The sequence below is a fragment of the Oncorhynchus gorbuscha genome, unplaced genomic scaffold (assembly GCF_021184085.1).
Source record: "Oncorhynchus gorbuscha isolate QuinsamMale2020 ecotype Even-year unplaced genomic scaffold, OgorEven_v1.0 Un_scaffold_1387, whole genome shotgun sequence".
Taxonomy (NCBI): Eukaryota; Metazoa; Chordata; class Actinopteri; order Salmoniformes; family Salmonidae; genus Oncorhynchus; species Oncorhynchus gorbuscha.
The window spans coordinates 32,501-52,500 of NW_025744660.1; the positions used below are offsets into that span (position 1 = coordinate 32,501).

At 44.8% G+C, this 20,000-nt stretch overlaps 1 protein-coding gene across 1 annotated transcript in view; it reads left to right on the top strand.

Moving 5' to 3' along the window:
* LOC124016985 (voltage-dependent T-type calcium channel subunit alpha-1I-like) overlaps positions 1-20,000 on the top strand; it is a gene marked incomplete at its 5' end in the record, with an annotated part of 69,464 nt that overhangs the window by 28,418 nt on the left and 21,046 nt on the right. The window contains 7 exons of the mRNA XM_046332315.1: positions 2,757-2,827; positions 7,676-7,754; positions 8,148-8,269; positions 14,189-14,332; positions 14,561-14,682; positions 15,814-15,852; positions 15,961-15,985. Coding sequence (XP_046188271.1) covers positions 2,757-2,827; positions 7,676-7,754; positions 8,148-8,269; positions 14,189-14,332; positions 14,561-14,682; positions 15,814-15,852; positions 15,961-15,985 — 602 coding nt within the window. The remainder of the gene's footprint in view (positions 1-2,756; positions 2,828-7,675; positions 7,755-8,147; positions 8,270-14,188; positions 14,333-14,560; positions 14,683-15,813; positions 15,853-15,960; positions 15,986-20,000) is intronic.

A 20,000-nucleotide genomic window follows, 5' to 3' on the forward strand; every position in this document is an offset into this window, starting at 1 on the left:
TTAAAGAGAGAGAACTAGGGAGAGGATTCCAAAGAGGGCTGTTTCAGTTCTAAAGGTTCTGTTTTAAAGAGAGAGAACTAGGGAGAGGATTCCAAAGAGGGCTGTTTCAGTTCTAAAGGTTCTGTTTTAAAGAGAGAGAACTAGGGAGAGGATTCCAAGGAGGGCTGTTTCAGTTCTAAAGGTTCTGTTTTAAAGAGAGAGAACTAGGGAGAGGATTCCAAAGAGGGCTGTTTCAGTTCTAAAGGTTCTGTTTTAAAGAGAGAGAACTAGGGAGAGGATTCCAAAGAGGGCTGTTTCAGTTCTAAAGGTTCTGTTTTAAAGAGAGAGAACTAGGGAGAGGATTCCAAAGAGGCCTGTTTCAGTTCTAAAGATTCTGTTTTAAAGAGGAAGAGAAAACGTGGCCAATGGCTCTTTTATAACCAAACACTTCTATGGAAATTGTCATTGGATTGGTTTATCTGTCACAAAGGGTACAAGTCTATGCTTTAGCCACCCCAACTTTAAAGAAGTTGGTTATACAGGAGTCCCAGGGGGAGAGAACGGGGAGGAGGGGACAGAAAGGGGGGACAGGAGATACACGGAGGAGAGAGAGAACGGAGGAGGGGACAGAAAGGAGGGACAGGAGATACACGGAGGAGAGAGAGAACGGGGGAGGAGGGGACAGAAAGGAGGGACAGGAGATACATGGAGGAGAGAGAGAACGGGGGAGGAGGGGACAGAAAGGAGGGACAGGAGATACACGGAGGAGAGAGAGAACGGGGGAGGAGGGGACAGAAAGGAGGGACAGGAGATACACGGAGGAGAGAGAGAACGGGGGAGGGGACAGAAAGGAGGGACAGGAGATACACGGAGGAGAGATAGAACGGGGGAGGAGGGGACAGAAAGGAGGGACAGGAGATACATGGAGGAGAGAGAGAACGGGGAGGAGGGGACAGAAAGGAGGGACAGGAGATACATGGAGGAGAGAGAGAGAATGGGGGAGGAGGGGACAGAAAGGAGGGACAGGAGATACATGGAGGAGAGAGAGAGAATGGGGGAGGAGGGGACAGAAAGGGGGATACATGGAGGAGAGACAGGAGACAGAAAGGAGGGACAGGAGATACATGGAGGAGAGAGAGAACGGGGAGGAGGGGACAGAAAGGAGGGACAGGAGATACATGGAGGAGAGAGAGAACGGGGGAGGAGGGGACAGAAAGGAGGGACAGGAGATACATGGAGGAGAGAGAGAACGGGGAGGAGGGGACAGAAAGGAGGGACAGGAGATACACGGAGGAGAGAGAGAACGGGGGAGGAGGGGACAGAAAGGAGGGACAGGAGATACATGGAGGAGAGAGAGAACGGGGGAGGAGGGGACAGAAAGGGGGGACAGGGGATACATGGAGGAGAGAGAGAACGGGGGAGGAGGGGACAGAAAGGGGGGACAGGGGATACATGGAGGAGAGAGAGAACGGGGGAGGAGGAGGGGACAGAAAGGGGGACAGGAGATACAGGAGGAGAGATACATGGAGAGAGAGAGAGAACGGGGAGGAGGGGACAGAAAGGGGGACAGGGGATACATGGAGGAGAGAGAGAACGGGGAGGAGGGGACAGAAAGGGGGACAGGAGATACATGGAGGAGAGAGAGAACGGGGGAGGAGGGGACAGAAAGGGGGACAGGGGATACATGGAGGAGAGAGAGAACGGGGGAGGAGGGGACAGAAAGGGGGACAGGAGATACATGGAGGAGAGAGAGAACGGGGGAGGAGGGGACAGAAAGGAGGGACAGGGGATACATGGAGGAGAGAGAGAGGGAGGAGGGGACGGGGGGACAGGGATACATGGAGGAGGGGACAGAAAGGGGGACAGGGGATACATGGAGGAGAGATAGAACAGGGGGAGGAGGGGACAGAAAGGGGGGACAGGGGATACATGGAGGAGAGAGAGAGAACGGGGGAAGAGGGGACAGAACGGGGGGACAGGGGATACAGATGGAGGAGAAAGAGAACGGGGGAGGAGGGGACAGAAAGGGGGACAGGGGATACATGGAGGAGAGAGAACAGGGGAGGAGGGGACAGAAAGGGGGGACAGGGGATACATGGAGGAGAGAGAGAACAGGGGAGGAGGGGACAGAAAGGGGGACAGGGGATACATGGAGGAGAGATAGAACGGGGGAGGAGGGGACAGAAAGGGGGGACAGGGGATACATGGAGGAGAGAGAGAGAACGGGGGAAGAGGGGACAGAACGGGGGGACAGGGGATACATGGAGGAGACAGAGAGAAGTGGAGACGTTCTACTGGTTGTTAATGATGTTTCAAGGTAAGTGGCCTCCAGGACTCCATATCCCAGAAGACAAATGTTGCTTCTATTCCCGGGACTTGTCTTGTTCTCTCAGTCGTTACTGTTAAAATGGTAGAATGTTTCCCCGGGTTCTTTGTTTGTGACATGGGTGTTGTGTAGATTCTCTAACCTCAGAATACCTATCGTCCTATCTCTCTCTCTCTCTGTCTCTCTCTCTCTCCTCTCTCTCTCTCTCTCTCTCTCTCTCTCTCTGTCTCTCTCGCTCTCCCTCTCTCTGTCTGTCTCTCTGTCTCTCTCTCTGTCTCTCTCGCTGTCTCACTGTCTCTCTCTCTCTCTGTCTTTCTCTCTGTCTCTCTCTCTCTCTCTCTCTTTCTCTCTGTCTCTCTCTCTGTCTCTCTCTCTCTCTCTCTCTCTCTCTCTCTCTCTCTCTCTCTCTCTGTCTCTCTCGCTGTCTCACTGTCTCTCACTGTCTCTCCAGTTCTCAAGCTATTGAAGATGGCTACAGGAATGAGAGCTCTTCTAGATACAGTGGTTCAGGCTCTACCTCAGGTGTGTATCCACTCAATTACACACACACACACACACACACACACACACACACACACACACACACACACACACACACACACACACACACACACACACACACACACACACACACACACACACACACACACACACACACACACACACACACACACACACACACACACACACACACACACACACACACAAATTGTGCTTTGCCCTCTCCTGGCATTGCCAGACACCCACCTCTGTGCCCTATCCTTTATCCCTGCCACTGAAAGAGGTTCGTTCTGAATAGGGGAGAGTGATGGCGGAGCACTGTCAATATCTCTGCCACTGACTTTTAGGATGCAACCCGAAATGGCACCCTGGTCCTTATGTAGTGCCCTATTACCCAAAGGGGGCTGGTCATAAGTAGTGTACTACATAGGGAATAGGGTGCAATCTTGGACAAAGTCAAGGTGGAAGTGGTGCTGTGACACATGTTGCCCTCCTCTCCTATTTTGACGACTTTCCGACACTTTCCGCTCATTTTTATGAGAATAAGACGTCTTGTCGCGAGGATGAACTTTTCACTTTTTATTCCCCACTTTTTATTACATTTGGATCTGTTTTCAGAGGAGGATGTCTTTTCTTCTTACTCTCATTTCAGAGTATCGATCTCCCACTAGTTAGTATATACTGTTAATGTACACAGGCTTAGAAACTACACTCATTTGAGAGTATCTATCTCCCACTAGTTAGTATATACTGTTAATGTACACAGGCTTAGAAACTACACTCATTTCAGAGTATCGATCTCCCACTAGTTAGTATATACTGTTAATGTACACAGGCTTAGAAACTACACTCATTTCAGAGTATCGATCTCCCACTAGTTAGTATATACTGTTAATGTACACAGGCTTAGAAACTACACTCATTTGAGAGTATCGATCTCCCACTAGTTAGTATATACTGTTAATGTACACAGGCTTAGAAACTACACTCATTTCAGAGTATCGATCTCCCACTAGTTAGTATATACTGTTAATGTACACAGGCTTAGAAACTACACTCATTTGAGAGTATCTATCTCCCACTAGTTAGTATATACTGTTAATGTACACAGGCTTAGAAACTACACTCATTTCAGAGTATCGATCTCCCACTAGTTAGTATATACTGTTAATGTACACAGGCTTAGAAACTACACTCATTTCAGAGTATCGATCTCCCACTAGTTAGTATATACTGTTAATGTACACAGGCTTAGAAACTACACTCATTTGAGAGTATCTATCTCCCACTAGTTAGTATATACTGTTAATGTACACAGGCTTAGAAACTACACTCATTTCAGAGTATCTATCTCCCACTAGTTAGTATATACTGTTAATGTACACAGGCTTAGAAACTACACTCATTTGAGAGTATCTATCTCCCACTAGTTAGTATATACTGTTAATGTACACAGGCTTAGAAACTACACTCATTTGAGAGTATCTATCTCCCACTAGTTAGTATATACTGTTAATGTACACAGGCTTAGAAACTACACTCATTTGATTTGATACCTTGGGGTGTTTTACCACGGTTGCTTTGTATCTCCTTGGATAGCAACACACACACACACACCCAGATACTACACAGACACACACACAGGATAATACACAGACACACACACAGACACACACACAGACACACACACAGGATAATACACAGACACACACACAGACACACACACAGACACACACACAGGATAATACACAGACACACACACAGACACACACACAGACACACACACAGGATAATACACAGACACACACACAGACATACACACTGACACACACACAGGATACTACACAGACACACACACAGGATACTGCACAGACACACACACAGACGCACACACAGGATAATACACAGACACACACAGACACACACACAGACACACACACAGGATAATACACAGACACACACACACAGGATAATACACAGACACACACACAGACACACACACAGGATAATACACAGACACACACACAGGATACTGCACAGACACACACACAGACGCACACACAGGATAATACACAGACACACACACAGACACACACACAGACATACACACTGACACACACACAGGATACTACACAGACACACACACAGGATACTGCACAGACACACACACAGACGCACACACAGGATAATACACAGACACACACAGACACACACACAGACACACACACAGGATAATACACAGACACACACACAGACACACACACAGACACTCGCACAGGATAATACACAGACACACACACAGGATAATACACAGACACACACACAGGATAATACACAGACACACACACAGGATAATACACAGACACACACAGGATAATACACAGACACACACACACACAGGATAATACACAGACACACACACACAGGATAATACACAGACACACACACAGGATAATACACAGACACACACACACAGGATAATACACAGACACACACACAGACACACACACACACAGGATAATACACAGACACACACACAGGCACACACACACAGGATAATACACAGACACACACACAGGATAATACACAGACACACACACAGGCACACACACACACAGGATAATACAGACACACACACAGACACACACACACAGGATAATACACAGACACACACACAGGATAATACACAGACACACACACAGGATAATACACAGACACACACACACACAGGATAATACACAGACACACACACAGGATAATACACAGACACACACACACAGGATAATACACAGACACACACACACAGGATAATACACAGACACACACACAGGCACACACACACAGGATAATACACAGACACACACACAGGATAATACACAGACACACACACAGGCACACACACACAGGATAATACAGACACACACACAGACACACACACACAGGATAATACACAGACACACACACAGGATAATACACAGACACACACACAGACACACACACAGGATAATACACAGACACACACACACAGGATAATACACAGACACACACACAGACACACACACACAGGATAATACGCAGACACACACACAGGATAATACACAGACACACACACAGGCACACACACACAGGATAATACAGACACACACACAGACACACACACACAGGATAATACGCAGACACACACACAGGATAATACACAGACACACACACAGGATAATACACAGACACACACACAGGCACACACACACAGGATAATACAGACACACACACAGACACACACACACAGGATAATACACAGACACACACACAGGATAATACACAGACACACACACAGACACACACACACAGGATAATACGCAGACACACACACAGGATAATACACAGACACACACACAGGATAATACACAGACACACACACAGGATAATACACAGACACACACACAGACACACACACAGGATAATGCACAGACACACACACAGACACACACACAGGATAATACACAGACACACACACACACAGGATAATACACAGACACACACACAGGATAATACACAGACACACACACAGGATAATACACAGACACACACACAGGATAATACACAGACACACACACAGGATAATACACAGACACACGCACAGGATAATACACAGACACACACACAGGATAACACACAGACACACACACAGGATAATACACAGACACACACACACAGGATAACACACAGACACACACACAGGATAATACACAGACACACACACACAGGATAATACACAGACACACACACAGACACACACACAGGATAATACACAGACACACACACACAGGATAATACACAGACACACACACAGACACACACACACACAGGATAATACACAGACACACACACAGGATAATACACAGACACACACAGGATAATACACAGACACACACACAGACACACACACAGGATAATACACAGACACACACACAGGATAATACACAGACACACACACAGGATAATACACAGACACACACACACAGGATAATACACAGACACACACACAGGATAATACACAGACACACACACACAGGATAATACACAGACACACACACAGGATAATACACACAGACACACACACAGGATAATACACAGACACACACACAGACACACACACAGGATAATACACAGACACACACACAGGATAATACACAGACACACACACAGGATAATACACACAGACACACACACAGGATAATACACAGACACACACACAGACACACACACAGGATAATACACAGACACACACACAGGATAATACACAGACACACACACAGGATAATACACAGACACACACACAGGATAATACACAGACACACACACAGGATAATACACAGACACACACACAGGATAATACACACAGACACACACACAGGATAATACATCTCCCTGCATTCTCCCTGGATTCTTTTCTGCCTCAAATTGATGAGCTTTTTATCCATGTTATTTTCTTTCAGCCAATCCTTCCCTGACAGGCCTCATTGGTTTTCCATTGTTGTTGTTGGGAGGGTTGTTTCGGTTCAGGTCCATTTCTTCTAGTGTTACAAGCCAAATCGCCCATATAACCATTAGTAAGGTCCTCAGGGGGGCCTTGTCATGTCAGCCTGGTTATACCTCATGTTCAAGGTTGCCACTGTGCTTTCAACCAGTGTATTGACTCAGTGCACTCAGACCCGCTGCACTGTATTTCCCTCCTTCCTGTGGGGGCTGAACTGTCCTTATTGAGCACGGATTGGCTGAATGTCTCCCAAAGCAGGAAGTATGACTGTATTGACTGCTGATTGGTTGCCTGTCTCTGTATTGATTGTTGATTGGTTGCCTGTGTGTCAGGTGGGGAACCTGGGCCTGCTGTTTATGTTGCTGTTCTTCATCTACGCTGCTCTGGGGGTGGAACTGTTTGGAGAGCTGGGTGAGTCTGTTGTAATAGTACCTTAAAACCGCTAACAATAATAGAAAATGTACTGAATAAAAACCTCTCACCCTTGATAATTAGGCTAAATGTATAACCAAAATGTACTGTACTGAACAAAACCTCTAATCCTTGATAATTAGGCTAACAATACATTTTCCTGAGGCTCTATACCCTTATCTTTGGGCCAAAACAAATACTCATTCAAAAATCGCAGTGAACTGTCAGAAATAAGTAAACAAGTTTTATGTTTATTCATATTTTGTTGAGCAGTGATAGATTCATTTATCTCTTCTCCCACCTTTCTCTACATCTCAACTCCCTTCACTCTCTCTCTCGTTCTCCTCCCACCTCTCACTCTTTCTCCTTCCCTCCCTCCCCTCCATCTCTCAGTGTGTAATGCTGACTACCCGTGTGAGGGCATGAGTCGGCATGCCACCTTCGAGAACTTTGGCATGGCCTTTCTCACCCTCTTCCAGGTCTCCACCGGAGACAACTGGAACGGCATCATGAAGGTACAAAAAAACCTCTGGTAAAAAAATCTGGTAAAATAAAATAAATCAAGTAAAATGGTAAATGTAGGTCATTTATGACTTTAAACACTAGAGAATCATGAGAAATATAGACAGAAGTAGCACAGAAGCTGGACAGAAAATGAGAACAAGACTATGCTGACAGAAATAGACAGAGGGAGAGAAGAAAGAGAGAGGGAGAGAGAGAGAGGGAGAGAGAGAGGGAGAGAAGAAAGAGAGAGGGAGAGAGAGAGAGAGGGAGAGAAGAAAGAGAGAGAGGGAGAGAAGAAAGAGAGAGGGAGAGGAGAGAGGGAGAGAGAGAGAGAGAGAAGAAAGAGAGAGGGAGAGAGAGAGAGAGGGAGAGAGAGAGGGAGAGAAGAAAGAGAGAGGGAGAGAGAGAGGGAGAGAAGAAAGAGAGAGGGAGAGAGAGGGAGAGAAGAAAGAGAGAGGGAGAGAGAGAGAGAGAGAGAGGGAGAGAGAGAGAAGAAAGAGAGAGGGAGAGAGAGAGAGAGAGAGAAGAAAGAGAGAGGGAGAGAGAGAGGGAGAGAGAGAGAGGGAGAGAAGAAAGAGAGAGAGGGAGAGAAGAAAGAGAGAGGGAGAGAGAGAGGGAGAGAAGAAAGAGAGAGAGGGAGAGAAGAAAGAGAGAGGGAGAGAGAGAGGGAGAGAGAGAGAAGAAAGAGAGAGAGAGAGAGGGAGAGAGAGAGGGAGAGAGAGAAGAAAGAGAGAGGGAGAGAGAGAGAGTGTTATGCAGGTGAATGAGGACCCAAAAGCAACTTGGCGAAAACAGAGTCTTTAATCCAGTAAAGTAAATCTACAATCATAAAGCATAATTCCACTCGTAATGACGAGAACAGACTAGAGACTCGATCATGAACTGCAGGTTGCCTCGGGAAGGCACTTGAACGTAGCAGACTCAGACACCTGCTCACCACGCAGCATCTGAGGGAAACACGACACGACAGGGCGATACACAGACACAGCACGGTGAACAATAGACAAGGATCCGACAGGGCAGGAACGGAAAACAAGGGGAGAAATAGGGACTCTAATCAGGGAAAAAGATATGGAACAGGTGTGGGAAGACTAAATGATTGATTAGGGGAATAGGAACAGCTGGGAGCAGGAACGGAATGATAGAGAGAAGAGAGAGAGGAAGGGAGAGAGAAAAAGGGGAACGAACCTAAAAAGACCAGCAGGGGGAAAACGAACAGAAGGAAAAGCAAAATGACAAGACAATCTAAGACAAAACATGACAGTACCCCCCCACTCACCGAGCGCCTCCTGGCGCACTCGAGGAGGAATCCTGGCGGCAACGGAGGAAATCATAGATCACAAACGGTCCAGCACGTCCCGAGAAAGAACCCAACTCCTCTCCTCAGGACCGTAACGAAAAACGATAAAAAGGGAAACAAGGGTACTACTCTAAAAAAAAAAATGAGACACGGGTAGAGAACTGAAAGCTTTAGAGCAAACAGGACCAAACAGGCCAGGAGAGTAACAACTAGAGACAGACTGAGACACAGCAAGGGCAGGAACAAGAACAGGAGAGATGCGATGGCAGGGAACAGACTGAGACCCAGCAAGACCAGGAGCAGAAGCAGAAAAAAAATTACCAGACTTCTTCTGCGCGCAGTCTGAACACGCAGCCACGAAACGGCGCGTGTCACGCTCCTGAGTAGGCCACCAAAACCGCTGGCGAATAGAAGCAAGCGTACCCCGAACGCCGGGATGGCCAGCTAACTTGGCAGAGTGAGCCCACTGAAGAACAGCCAGACGAGTAGAAACAGGAACGAAAAGAAGGTTACTAGGACAAGCGCGCGGCGACGCAGTGTGCGTGAGTGCTTGCTTAACCTGTCTCTCAATTCCCCAGACAGTCAACCCGACAACACGCCCAACAGGAAGGATCCCCTCGGGATCGGTAGAAGCCACAGAAGAACTAAAGAGACGGGATAAAGCATGAGGCTTGGTGTTCTTAGTACCCGGGCAATAAGAAATAACGAACTCGAAACGAGCGAAAAACAACGCCCAACGAGCATGACGCGCATTCAGTCGTTTGGCATAACGGATGTACTCAAGGTTCTTTTGGTCAGTCCAAACGACAAAAGGAACGGTCGCCCCCTCCAACCACTGTCGCCATTTGCCTAGGGCTAAACGGATGGCGAGCAGTTCGCGGTTAGCCACATCATAGTTACGTTCCGACGGTGACAGGCGATGAGAAAAATACGCACAAGGGTGGACCCCATCGTCAGTATCGGAGCGCTGGGACAGAATGGCTCCCACGCCCACCCCCGACGCGTCAACCTCAACAATAAACTGTTTAGTGACGTCAGGTGCAACAAGGATAGAAGCGGATGCAAAACGCTTCTTGAAGAGATCAGAACAACAATCATACGACCGGTGAGGAGGAAGGGAGTTGGTTCTGGACCGACTGAAGACCGTGCGCAGACCATGATATTCCTCCGGCACTCCTGTCAAATCACCAGGTTCCTCCTGAGAAGAGGGGACAGAACAAACAGGAGAAATAGCAGACATTAAACACGTCACATGACAAGAAACGTTCCAGGAAAGGATAGAATTACTAGACCAATCAAAAGAAGGATTATGACACACTAGCCAGGGATGACCCAAAACAACAGGTGTAAAAGGTGAACAAAAAATCAAAAAGAAATGGTCTCACTATGGTTACCAGATACAGTGAGGGTTAAAGGTAGTGTTTCATATAATATACTGGGGAGAGGACTACCATCCAAGGCAAACATGACCGTGGGCTCCCTAACTGTCTGAGAGGAATGTCATGTTCCCGCGCCCAGGCTTCGTCCATAAAACAGCCCTCTGCCCCAGAGTCTATTAATGCACTGCAGGAAGCTGCCGATCCGGTCCAGCGTAGATGGACCGGTAAGGTAGTACATGTACTTGACGGAGAGGACCGTCTAGTAGCGCTTATCAGTCGCCCTCCGCTTACTGATGAGCTCTGGCCTTTAACTGGACATGAAATGACAAAATGACCAGCGGAACCGCAATAGAGACAGAGGCGGTTGGTGATTCTCCGTTCCCTCTCCTTAGTCGAGATGCGAATACCCCCAGCTGCATGGGCTCAACACCTGAGTCAGTGGGGAAAGACGGTAGTGTCGGAGAGAGGAGACACAGTTAACGCGAGCTCTCTTCTATGAGCTCGGTGACGAAGATCTACCCGTCGTTCAATGCGAATAGCGAGTTCAATCAAAGAATCCACGCTGGATGGAACCTCCCGAGAGAGAATCTCATCCTTAACCTTAGCGTGGAGTCCCTCCAGAAAACGAGCGAGCAACGCCTGCTCGTTCCAGTTACTGGAGGCAGCAAGAGTGCGAAACTCTATAGAGTAATCCGTTATGGATCGATTACCTTGACATAGGGAAGACAGGGACCAGGAAGCTTCTTTCCCAAAAACTGAGCGATCAAAAACCCTTATCATCTCCTCTTTAAAGTTCAGATAATTGTTAGTACACTCAGCGCTTGCCTCCCAGATAGCTGTGCCCCACTGCCGAGCCCGACCAGTAAGGAGTGATATGACGTAGGCAATCCGAGCTCTCTCTCTTGAGTATGTGTTGGGTTGGAGAGAGAACACTATATCACACTGGGTGAGAAAGGAGCGGCACTCAGTGGGCTGCCCAGAATAACATGGTGGGTTATTAACCCTAGGTTCCGGAGGCTCGGAAGAACCGGAAGTAGCTGGTGACACGAGACGAAGACTCTGATACTGTCCTGAGAGGTCGGAGACCTGAGCGGCCAGGGTCTCAACGGCATGCCGAGCAGCAGACAATTCCTGCTCGTGTCTGCCGAGCATCGCTCCCTGGAACTCGAGAGTAGAGTAGAGAGAATCCATAGTCGCTGGGTCCATTCTTTGTCGGATCATTCTGTTATGCAGGTGAATGAGGACCCAAAAGCAACTTGGCGAAAACAGAGTCTTTAATCCAGTAAAGTAAATCTACAATCATAAAGCATAATTCCACTCGTAATGACGAGAACAGACTAGAGACTCGATCATGAACTGCAGGTTGCCTCGGGAAGGCACTTGAACGTAGCAGACTCAGACACCTGCTCACCACGCAGCATCTGAGGGAAACACGACACGACAGGGCGATACACAGACACAGCACGGTGAACAATAGACAAGGATCCGACAGGGCAGGAACGGAAAACAAGGGGAGAAATAGGGACTCTAATCAGGGAAAAAGATATGGAACAGGTGTGGGAAGACTAAATGATTGATTAGGGGAATAGGAACAGCTGGGAGCAGGAACGGAACGATAGAGAGAAGAGAGAGAGGAAGGGAGAGAGAAAAAGGGGAACGAACCTAAAAAGACCAGCAGGGGGAAAACGAACAGAAGGAAAAGCAAAATGACAAGACAATCTAAGACAAAACATGACAGTGAGGGAGAGAAGAAAGAGAGAGAGGGAGAGAAGAAAGAGAGAGAGGGAGAGAAGAAAGAGAGAGGGAGAGAGAGAGGGAGAGAGAGGGAGAGAAGATAGAGAGAGAGGGAGAGAAGAAAGAGAGAGAGGGAGAGAGAGAGAGAGAGAGAGGGGGAGAGAAGAAAGAGAGAGAGGGAGAGAGAGGGAGAGAGAGAGGGAGAGAAGAAAGAGAGAGGGAGAGAGAGAGAGGGAGAGAGAGAGGGAGAGAAGAAAGAGAGAGAGGGAGAGAAGAAAGAGAGAGAGGGAGAGAGAGAGAGAGAGAGAGAGAGGGAGAGAAGAAAGAGAGAGAGGGAGAGAGAGGGAGAGAAGAAAGAGAGCGAGGGAGAGGGAGAGAGAGCGCAGAAGGATCTGTTTTATAGTGGTAGCTAAAAGCTTTCAACAAGGTGGCATCGAGGGTCTTTCACAACACATGGCTATCAGGGGGAAGAGATCAAACAAAGTCCATGGCTTCCAATCAGATCCTGTGAATTATGCATGTAGTCCTTTAGTCTAACAGATGCTCTTGCCATAGCAGCATAGAGGTGACTGAAATGGAACAGATATCTAACCGACAGATACTACCAAAGAATGAAGTACTTATTCACAGATCTCTAACCGACAGAGACGACTAGCTAATGAAGTACTTATTCACAGATCTCTAACCGACAGATACTACTAACTAATGAAGTACTTATTCACAGATCTCTAACCGACAGAGACGACTAGCTAATGAAGTACTTATTCACAGATCTCTAACCGACAGATACTACTAACTAATGAAGTACTTATTCACAGATCTCTAACCGACAGATACTACTAACTAATGAAGTACTTATTCACAGATCTCTAACCGACAGATACTACTAACTAATGAAGTACTTATTCACAGATCTCTAACCGACAGATACTACTAGCTAATGAAGTACTTATTCACAGATCTCTAACCGACAGAGACGACTAACTAATGAAGTACTTATTCACAGATCTCTAACCGACAGAGACGACTAGCTAATGAAGTACTTATTCACAGATTTCTAACTGACAGATATTATTAACTAATGAAGTACTTATTCACAGATCTCTAACCGACAGATACTACTAACGAATGAAGTACTTATTCACAGATCTCTAACCGACAGATACTACTAACGAATGAAGTACTTATTCACAGATTGTTATTCTAACCGACAGAGACGACTAGCTAATGAAGTACTTATTCACAGATTTCTAACTGACAGATATTATTAACTAATGAAGTACTTATTCACAGGGAGTTCATAATAGTTTAGATTTTTCAATTGGTTATATTGCTACCTCATTAGTCTACCTCTGTAAATCTTCTTTCTCTCAACCCCCTTTCTTTCTCTCTTTCTCTCTTTCTTTCTTTCTTTCTATCTTTCTCTCTTTCTTTCTTTCTCTCTCTCTTTCTTTATTTCTTTCTATGTATTTTCTATCTATGTTTGTTTCTTTTCCTTTTTCCTGTGTGTCCTCCAGGACACCCTGCGTGAGTGCCCTCCAGGACCCAGTGACTACCCGTGCCACGCTGGACTCCAGTTCATCTCTCCCATGTATTTTGTCTCCTTCGTCCTCACCGCCCAGTTCGTACTCATCAACGTGGTGGTGGCTGTGCTCATGAAGGTACTGTATGGGGGGGACACACAGCGCAGACCAGTCTGTCCTCATAAAACACACACACCGACACACACCACTGTGCAATGCCGTGGAACTGAATGTCTAAACGTAGAACAAGATTCCAGATATGACTGTAAGGATGAATAGAATGCTGAAAGACACTAAGATGGCAGAAGAGTCCATTCACCTGTCACAGTTGGATAACTAAAGTCATGTGATCTGTTTTCCTGGAAGCACCTGGACGACTCAAACAAAGAGGCCCAGGAGGATGCTGAGATGGATGCAGAGATTGAGCTGGAGCTAGCCCAGGGACAACTCCAACTACCCACCTGCTGCATGGGGGGGCTGGGCACTGGGCTGGTCGTGGCTGGGGCCTCTGGAGCGCCTGGTGATTTGACTAGATTTTTTCAATGAATATTAATATGATTTATCTATTTTATCTACCTGCCCTGGAACCTCTAGCTAGTCGGCTAAATCTGACACATTTACAGATATGTTGATTGATGTGCGTGGTCTCTGACAAATACATGTAACAAATGAAATGAAATGAAAATTGGACAATTTAAAAACAAATCTCAACCAATCATGTGGATACAATGCATTTTAAAATCATTAATGACAACACAAACATTGTTTCCTGTTTATTTCCATTGTGGTCTTCTTCAATCCATTGTGGTCTTCTATCCATTGTGGTCTTCTATCCATTGTGGTCTTCTTCAATCCATTGTGGTCTTCTATCCATTGTGGTCTTCTTTCCATTGTGGTCTTCTATCCATTGTGGTCTTCTTTCCATTGTGGTCTTCTATCCATTGTGGTCTTCTTTCCATTGTGTTCTTCTATCCATTGTGGTCTTCTTCAATCCATTGTGGTCTTCTATCCATTGTGGTCTTCTTTCCATTGTGGTCTTCTATCCATTGTGGTCTTCTTTCCATTGTGGTCTTCCTCTATCCATTGTGGTCTTCTTTCCATTGTGTTCTTCTATCCATTGTGGTCTTCTTCAATCCATTGTGGTCTTCTTTCCATTGTGGTCTTCTATCCATTGTGGTCTTCTTTCCATTGTGGTCTTCTTTCCATTGTGGTCTTCTATCCATTGTGGTCTTCTTTCCATTGTGGTCTTCCTCTATCCATTGAGGTCTTCTATCCATTGTGGTCTTCTTTCCATTGTGGTCTTCTATCCATTGTGGTCTTCTTTCCATTGTGGTCTTCCTCTATCCATTGTGGTCTACTTTCCATTGTGTTCTTCTATCCATTGTGGTCTTCTTCAATCCATTGTGGTCTTCTTTCCATTGTGGTCTTCTTTCCATTGTGATCTTCCTCTATCCATTGTGGTCTACTTTCCATTGTGTTCTTCTATCCATTGTGGTCTTCTTCAATCCATTGTGGTCTTCTTTCCATTGTGGTCTTCTTTCCATTGTGGTCTTCTATCCATTGTGGTCTTCTATCCATTGTGGTCTTCTTTCCATTGTGGTCTTCCTCTATCCATTGAGGTCTTCAGGTGGAGGTGGAGGGTTGGAAGGAGGGACCAGGCAGGGTCAGGGGGTAGGGCTGATGACAGGGGCCGTAGTGGATCACAGTGGAGTGACTCCTCCCCATAGAGGAGGAGAAAGACACGAGGGACACAGACGGCATCACAGGCAGAAGCTGTACTCACCTGCACAGGTTTGTGCACAGGTTAGTGCACAGGGATTCTGTTCTGTTCTATTTGATGAGGCTTTACTACTCTGCTACTACTACTGTCATCTAATCTACTCTATTATAATGTACTTTCATCTAATCTGCTCTACTTTACTGTAATATACATCTAAATCTACTTTACTAATTATAATGTACTTTCATCTAATCTGCTCTACTTTACTGTAATCTAATACTCTACTATAATGTACTTTCATCTAATCTGCTCTACTTTACTGTAATATACTACTATAATGTACTTTCATCTAATCTGCTCTACTTTACTGTAATCTAATCTACTCTACTATAATGTACTTTCATCTAATCTGCTCTACTTTACTGTAATCTAATCTACTCTACTATAATGTACTTTCATCTAATCTACTCTACTATAATGTACTTTCATCTAATCTGCTCTACTTTACTGTAATCTAATCTACTCTACTATAATGTACTTTCATCTAATCTGCTCTACTTTACTGTAATCTAATCTACTCTACTATAATGTACTTTCATCTAATCTGCTCTACTTTACTGTAATATACTCTACTATAATGTACTTTCATCTAATCTGCTCTACTTTACTGTAATCTAATCTACTCTACTATAATGTACTTTCATCTAATCTGCTCTACTTTACTTTCATCTAATCTACTCTACTATAATGTACTTTCATCTAATCTACTCTACTATAATGTACTTTCATCTAATCTGCTCTACTTTACTGTAATCTAATCTACTCTACTATAATGTACTTTCATCTAATCTGCTCTACTTTACTGTAATCTAATCTACTCTACTATAATGTACTTTCATCTAATCTGCTCTACTTTACTGTCATCTACTCTACTATAATGTACTTTCATCTAATTTGCTCTACTTTACTGTAATCTAATCTACTCTATTATAATGTACTTTAATCTAATCTACTTGATTTTACTGTACTCTAATCTACTCTACTGTAATCTAATCTACTCTATTATAATGTACTGTAATCTAATCTATTTTACTGTAATCTACTCTTCTGTAATATGCTATACTCTACTCTACTATACTCTACTGTAATCTAATATACTATACTAAACCTACAGAGGTGTAAATCTATAGGTATGTTCCATCTGAGTCTACCTACTAGTTGCATACAGTATACACAAGCACCCACTGCCAATAATAGTGTTCTCCAAACACAACCTTTCATATACACACACATCACTACTCCTCTCCTCATCCCCTTTCCTCTGTCTAAAAATAACCATCTGTTTTAAACACAGGACCATCAGCAAGTCCAATCTAGTCTTGCTATCAGTGTTAACTACGTAATTAAAACACCTAGAGAGAAGAACACACACACTTACTTATAGAACTAAAGCCTGCCTGAGCAAAATCTAATTTACTAAGCCTGAAGAGAGAGGGGGAGAGAGAGAGAGAGAGAGAGAGAGAGAGAGAGAGAGAGAGAGAGAGAGAGAGAGAGAGAGAGAGAGAGAGAGAGAGAGAGAGAGACTACTTAGGATGTAGAATGACAGTGGGTGGTGATATACTGTCCTGGTATTTTTAAACTGGAGGAAGAGAAATAAGGGAGAGGATCTCTCCATCTTCCTGTATCTCTCACTAGCATCTCTTTATTTCTCAGTAACTTTCCCCATAGCTCTCTCTTTACTGTCTTTCTCTGAGATATCGCTTTCTCTCTGTCTCTCTCTCTCTCTGAGATATCGCTTTATTTGTCTCTCTCTCTCTGAGATATCGCTTTCTCTCTGTGTCTCTCTCTCTTTACTATCTCTCTCTGAGATATCACTTTCTCTCTGTCTCTCTCTCTCTGAGATATCGCTTTATTTGTCTCTCTCTCTCTGAGATATCGCTTTCTATCTGTGTCTCTCTCTCTTTACTATCTCTCTCTGAGATATCACTTTCTCTCTGTCTCTCTCTCTCTGAGATATCGCTTTCTCTTTGTCTCTCTCTCTCTGAGATATAGCTTTCTCTCTGTCTCTCTCTCTCTGAGATATCGCTTTCTCTTTGTCTCTCTCTCTCTCTGAGATATCGCTTTCTCTTTGTCTCTCTCTCTTTACTATCTCTCTCTGAGATATCGCTTTCTCTCTGTTTCTCTCTCTCTGAGATATCGCTTTCTCTCTGTCTCTCTCTCTCTGAGATATTGCTTTCTCTCTGTCTCTCTCTCTGAGATATCGCTTTCTCTCTGTCTCTCTCTCTCTAAGATATAGCTTTCTCTCTGTCTCTCTCTCTCTGAGATATAGCTTTCTCTCGGTCTCTCTCTCTCTGAGATATCGCTTTCTCTCTGTCTCTCTCTCTCTGAGATATCGCTTTCTCTCTGTCTCTCTCTCTCTGAGATATCACTTTCTCTCTGTCTCTCTCTCTCTGAGATATCACTTTCTCTCTGTCTCTCTCTCTCTGAGATATCGCTTTCTCTCTGTCTCTTCTCTCTGAGATATTGTCTCTCTGTCTCTCTCTCTGAGATATCGCTTTCTTTGTCTCTCTCTCTCTGAGATATCGCTTTCTCTGTGTGTCTCTCTCTGAGATATCTTTACTATCTCTCTCTGAGATATCGCTTTCTCTCTGTCTCTCTCTCTCTGAGATATCGCTTTCTCTTTGTCTCTCTCTCTCTCTGAGATATCGCTTTCTCTTTGTCTCTCTCTCTGAGATATAGCTTTCTCTCTGTCTCTCTCTCTCTGAGATATTGCTTTCTCTCTGTCTCTCTCTGAGATATCGCTTTCTCTTTGTCTCTCTCTCTCTGAGATATCGCTTTCTCTCTGTCTCTCTCTCTTTACTATCTCTCTCTGAGATATCGCTTTCTCTCTGTCTCTCTCTCTGAGATATCGCTTTCTCTTTGTCTCTCTCTCTCTGAGATATAGCTTTCTCTCTGTCTCTCTCTCTGAGATATAGCTTTCTCTCTGTCTCTCTCTCTCTGAGATATCGCTTTCTCTTTGTCTCTCTCTCTCTGAAATATCGCTTTCTCTTTGTCTCTCTCTCTCTGAGATATCGCTTTCGCTTTGTCTCTCTCTCTCTGAGATATAGCTTTCTCTCTGTCTCTCTCTCTCTGAGATATAGCTTTCTCTCTGTCTCTCTCTCTCTGAGATATCGCTTTCTCTTTGTCTCTCTCTCTCTGAGATATAGCTTTCTCTCTGTCTCTCTCTCTGAGATATCACTTTCTCTTTGTCTCTCTCTCTCTGAGGTATCACTTTCTCTTTATCTCTCTCTCTCTGAGATATAGCTTTCTCTCTGTCTCTCTCTCTCTCTGAGATATAGCTTTCTCTAGGTCTCTCTCTCTCTGAGATATCGCTTTATCTTTGTCTCTCTCTCTCTCTGAGATATCGCTTTCTCTTTGTCTCTCTCTCTCTGAGATATAGCTTTCTCTCTGTCTCTCTCTCTCTGAGATATCGCTTTCTCTATGTCTCTCTTTCTCTGAGATATCGCTTTCTCTCTGTTTCTCTCTCTCTTTACTATCTCTCTCTGAGATATCGCTTTCTCTCTGTCTCTCTCTCTCTGAGATATCGCTTTCTCTCTGTCTCTCTCTCTCTCTGAGATATAACTTTCTCTCTGTCTCTCTCTCTGAGATATTGCTTTCTCTCTGTCTCTCTCTCTCTGAGATATAACTTTCTCTCTTTACCATCTCTCTGAGATATTGCTCTTTCTCTGTCTCTCTCTCTCCGTCTCTCTCTCTCTGAGATATTGCTCTCTTTCTGTATCTCTCTCACTCACTTTCTGTCTGTCTCTCTGTCTGTCTCTCTGTCTTGCTCTCTCTGTCTCTCTCTCTCTGTCTCTCTGTCCTCTCAATTCAATTCAATTCAATTCAAGGGGCTTTATTGGCATGGGAACATGTGTCAACATTGCCAAAGCAGGTGAGGTAGATAATATACAAAAGTGAAGTAAACAATAAAAATGAACAGTAAACATTACACATACAGAAGTTTCAAAACAATAAAGACATGACAAATGTCATATTACGTATATATACAGTGTTGTACTTTAACCTGTTGTACATTGTTACACAAGG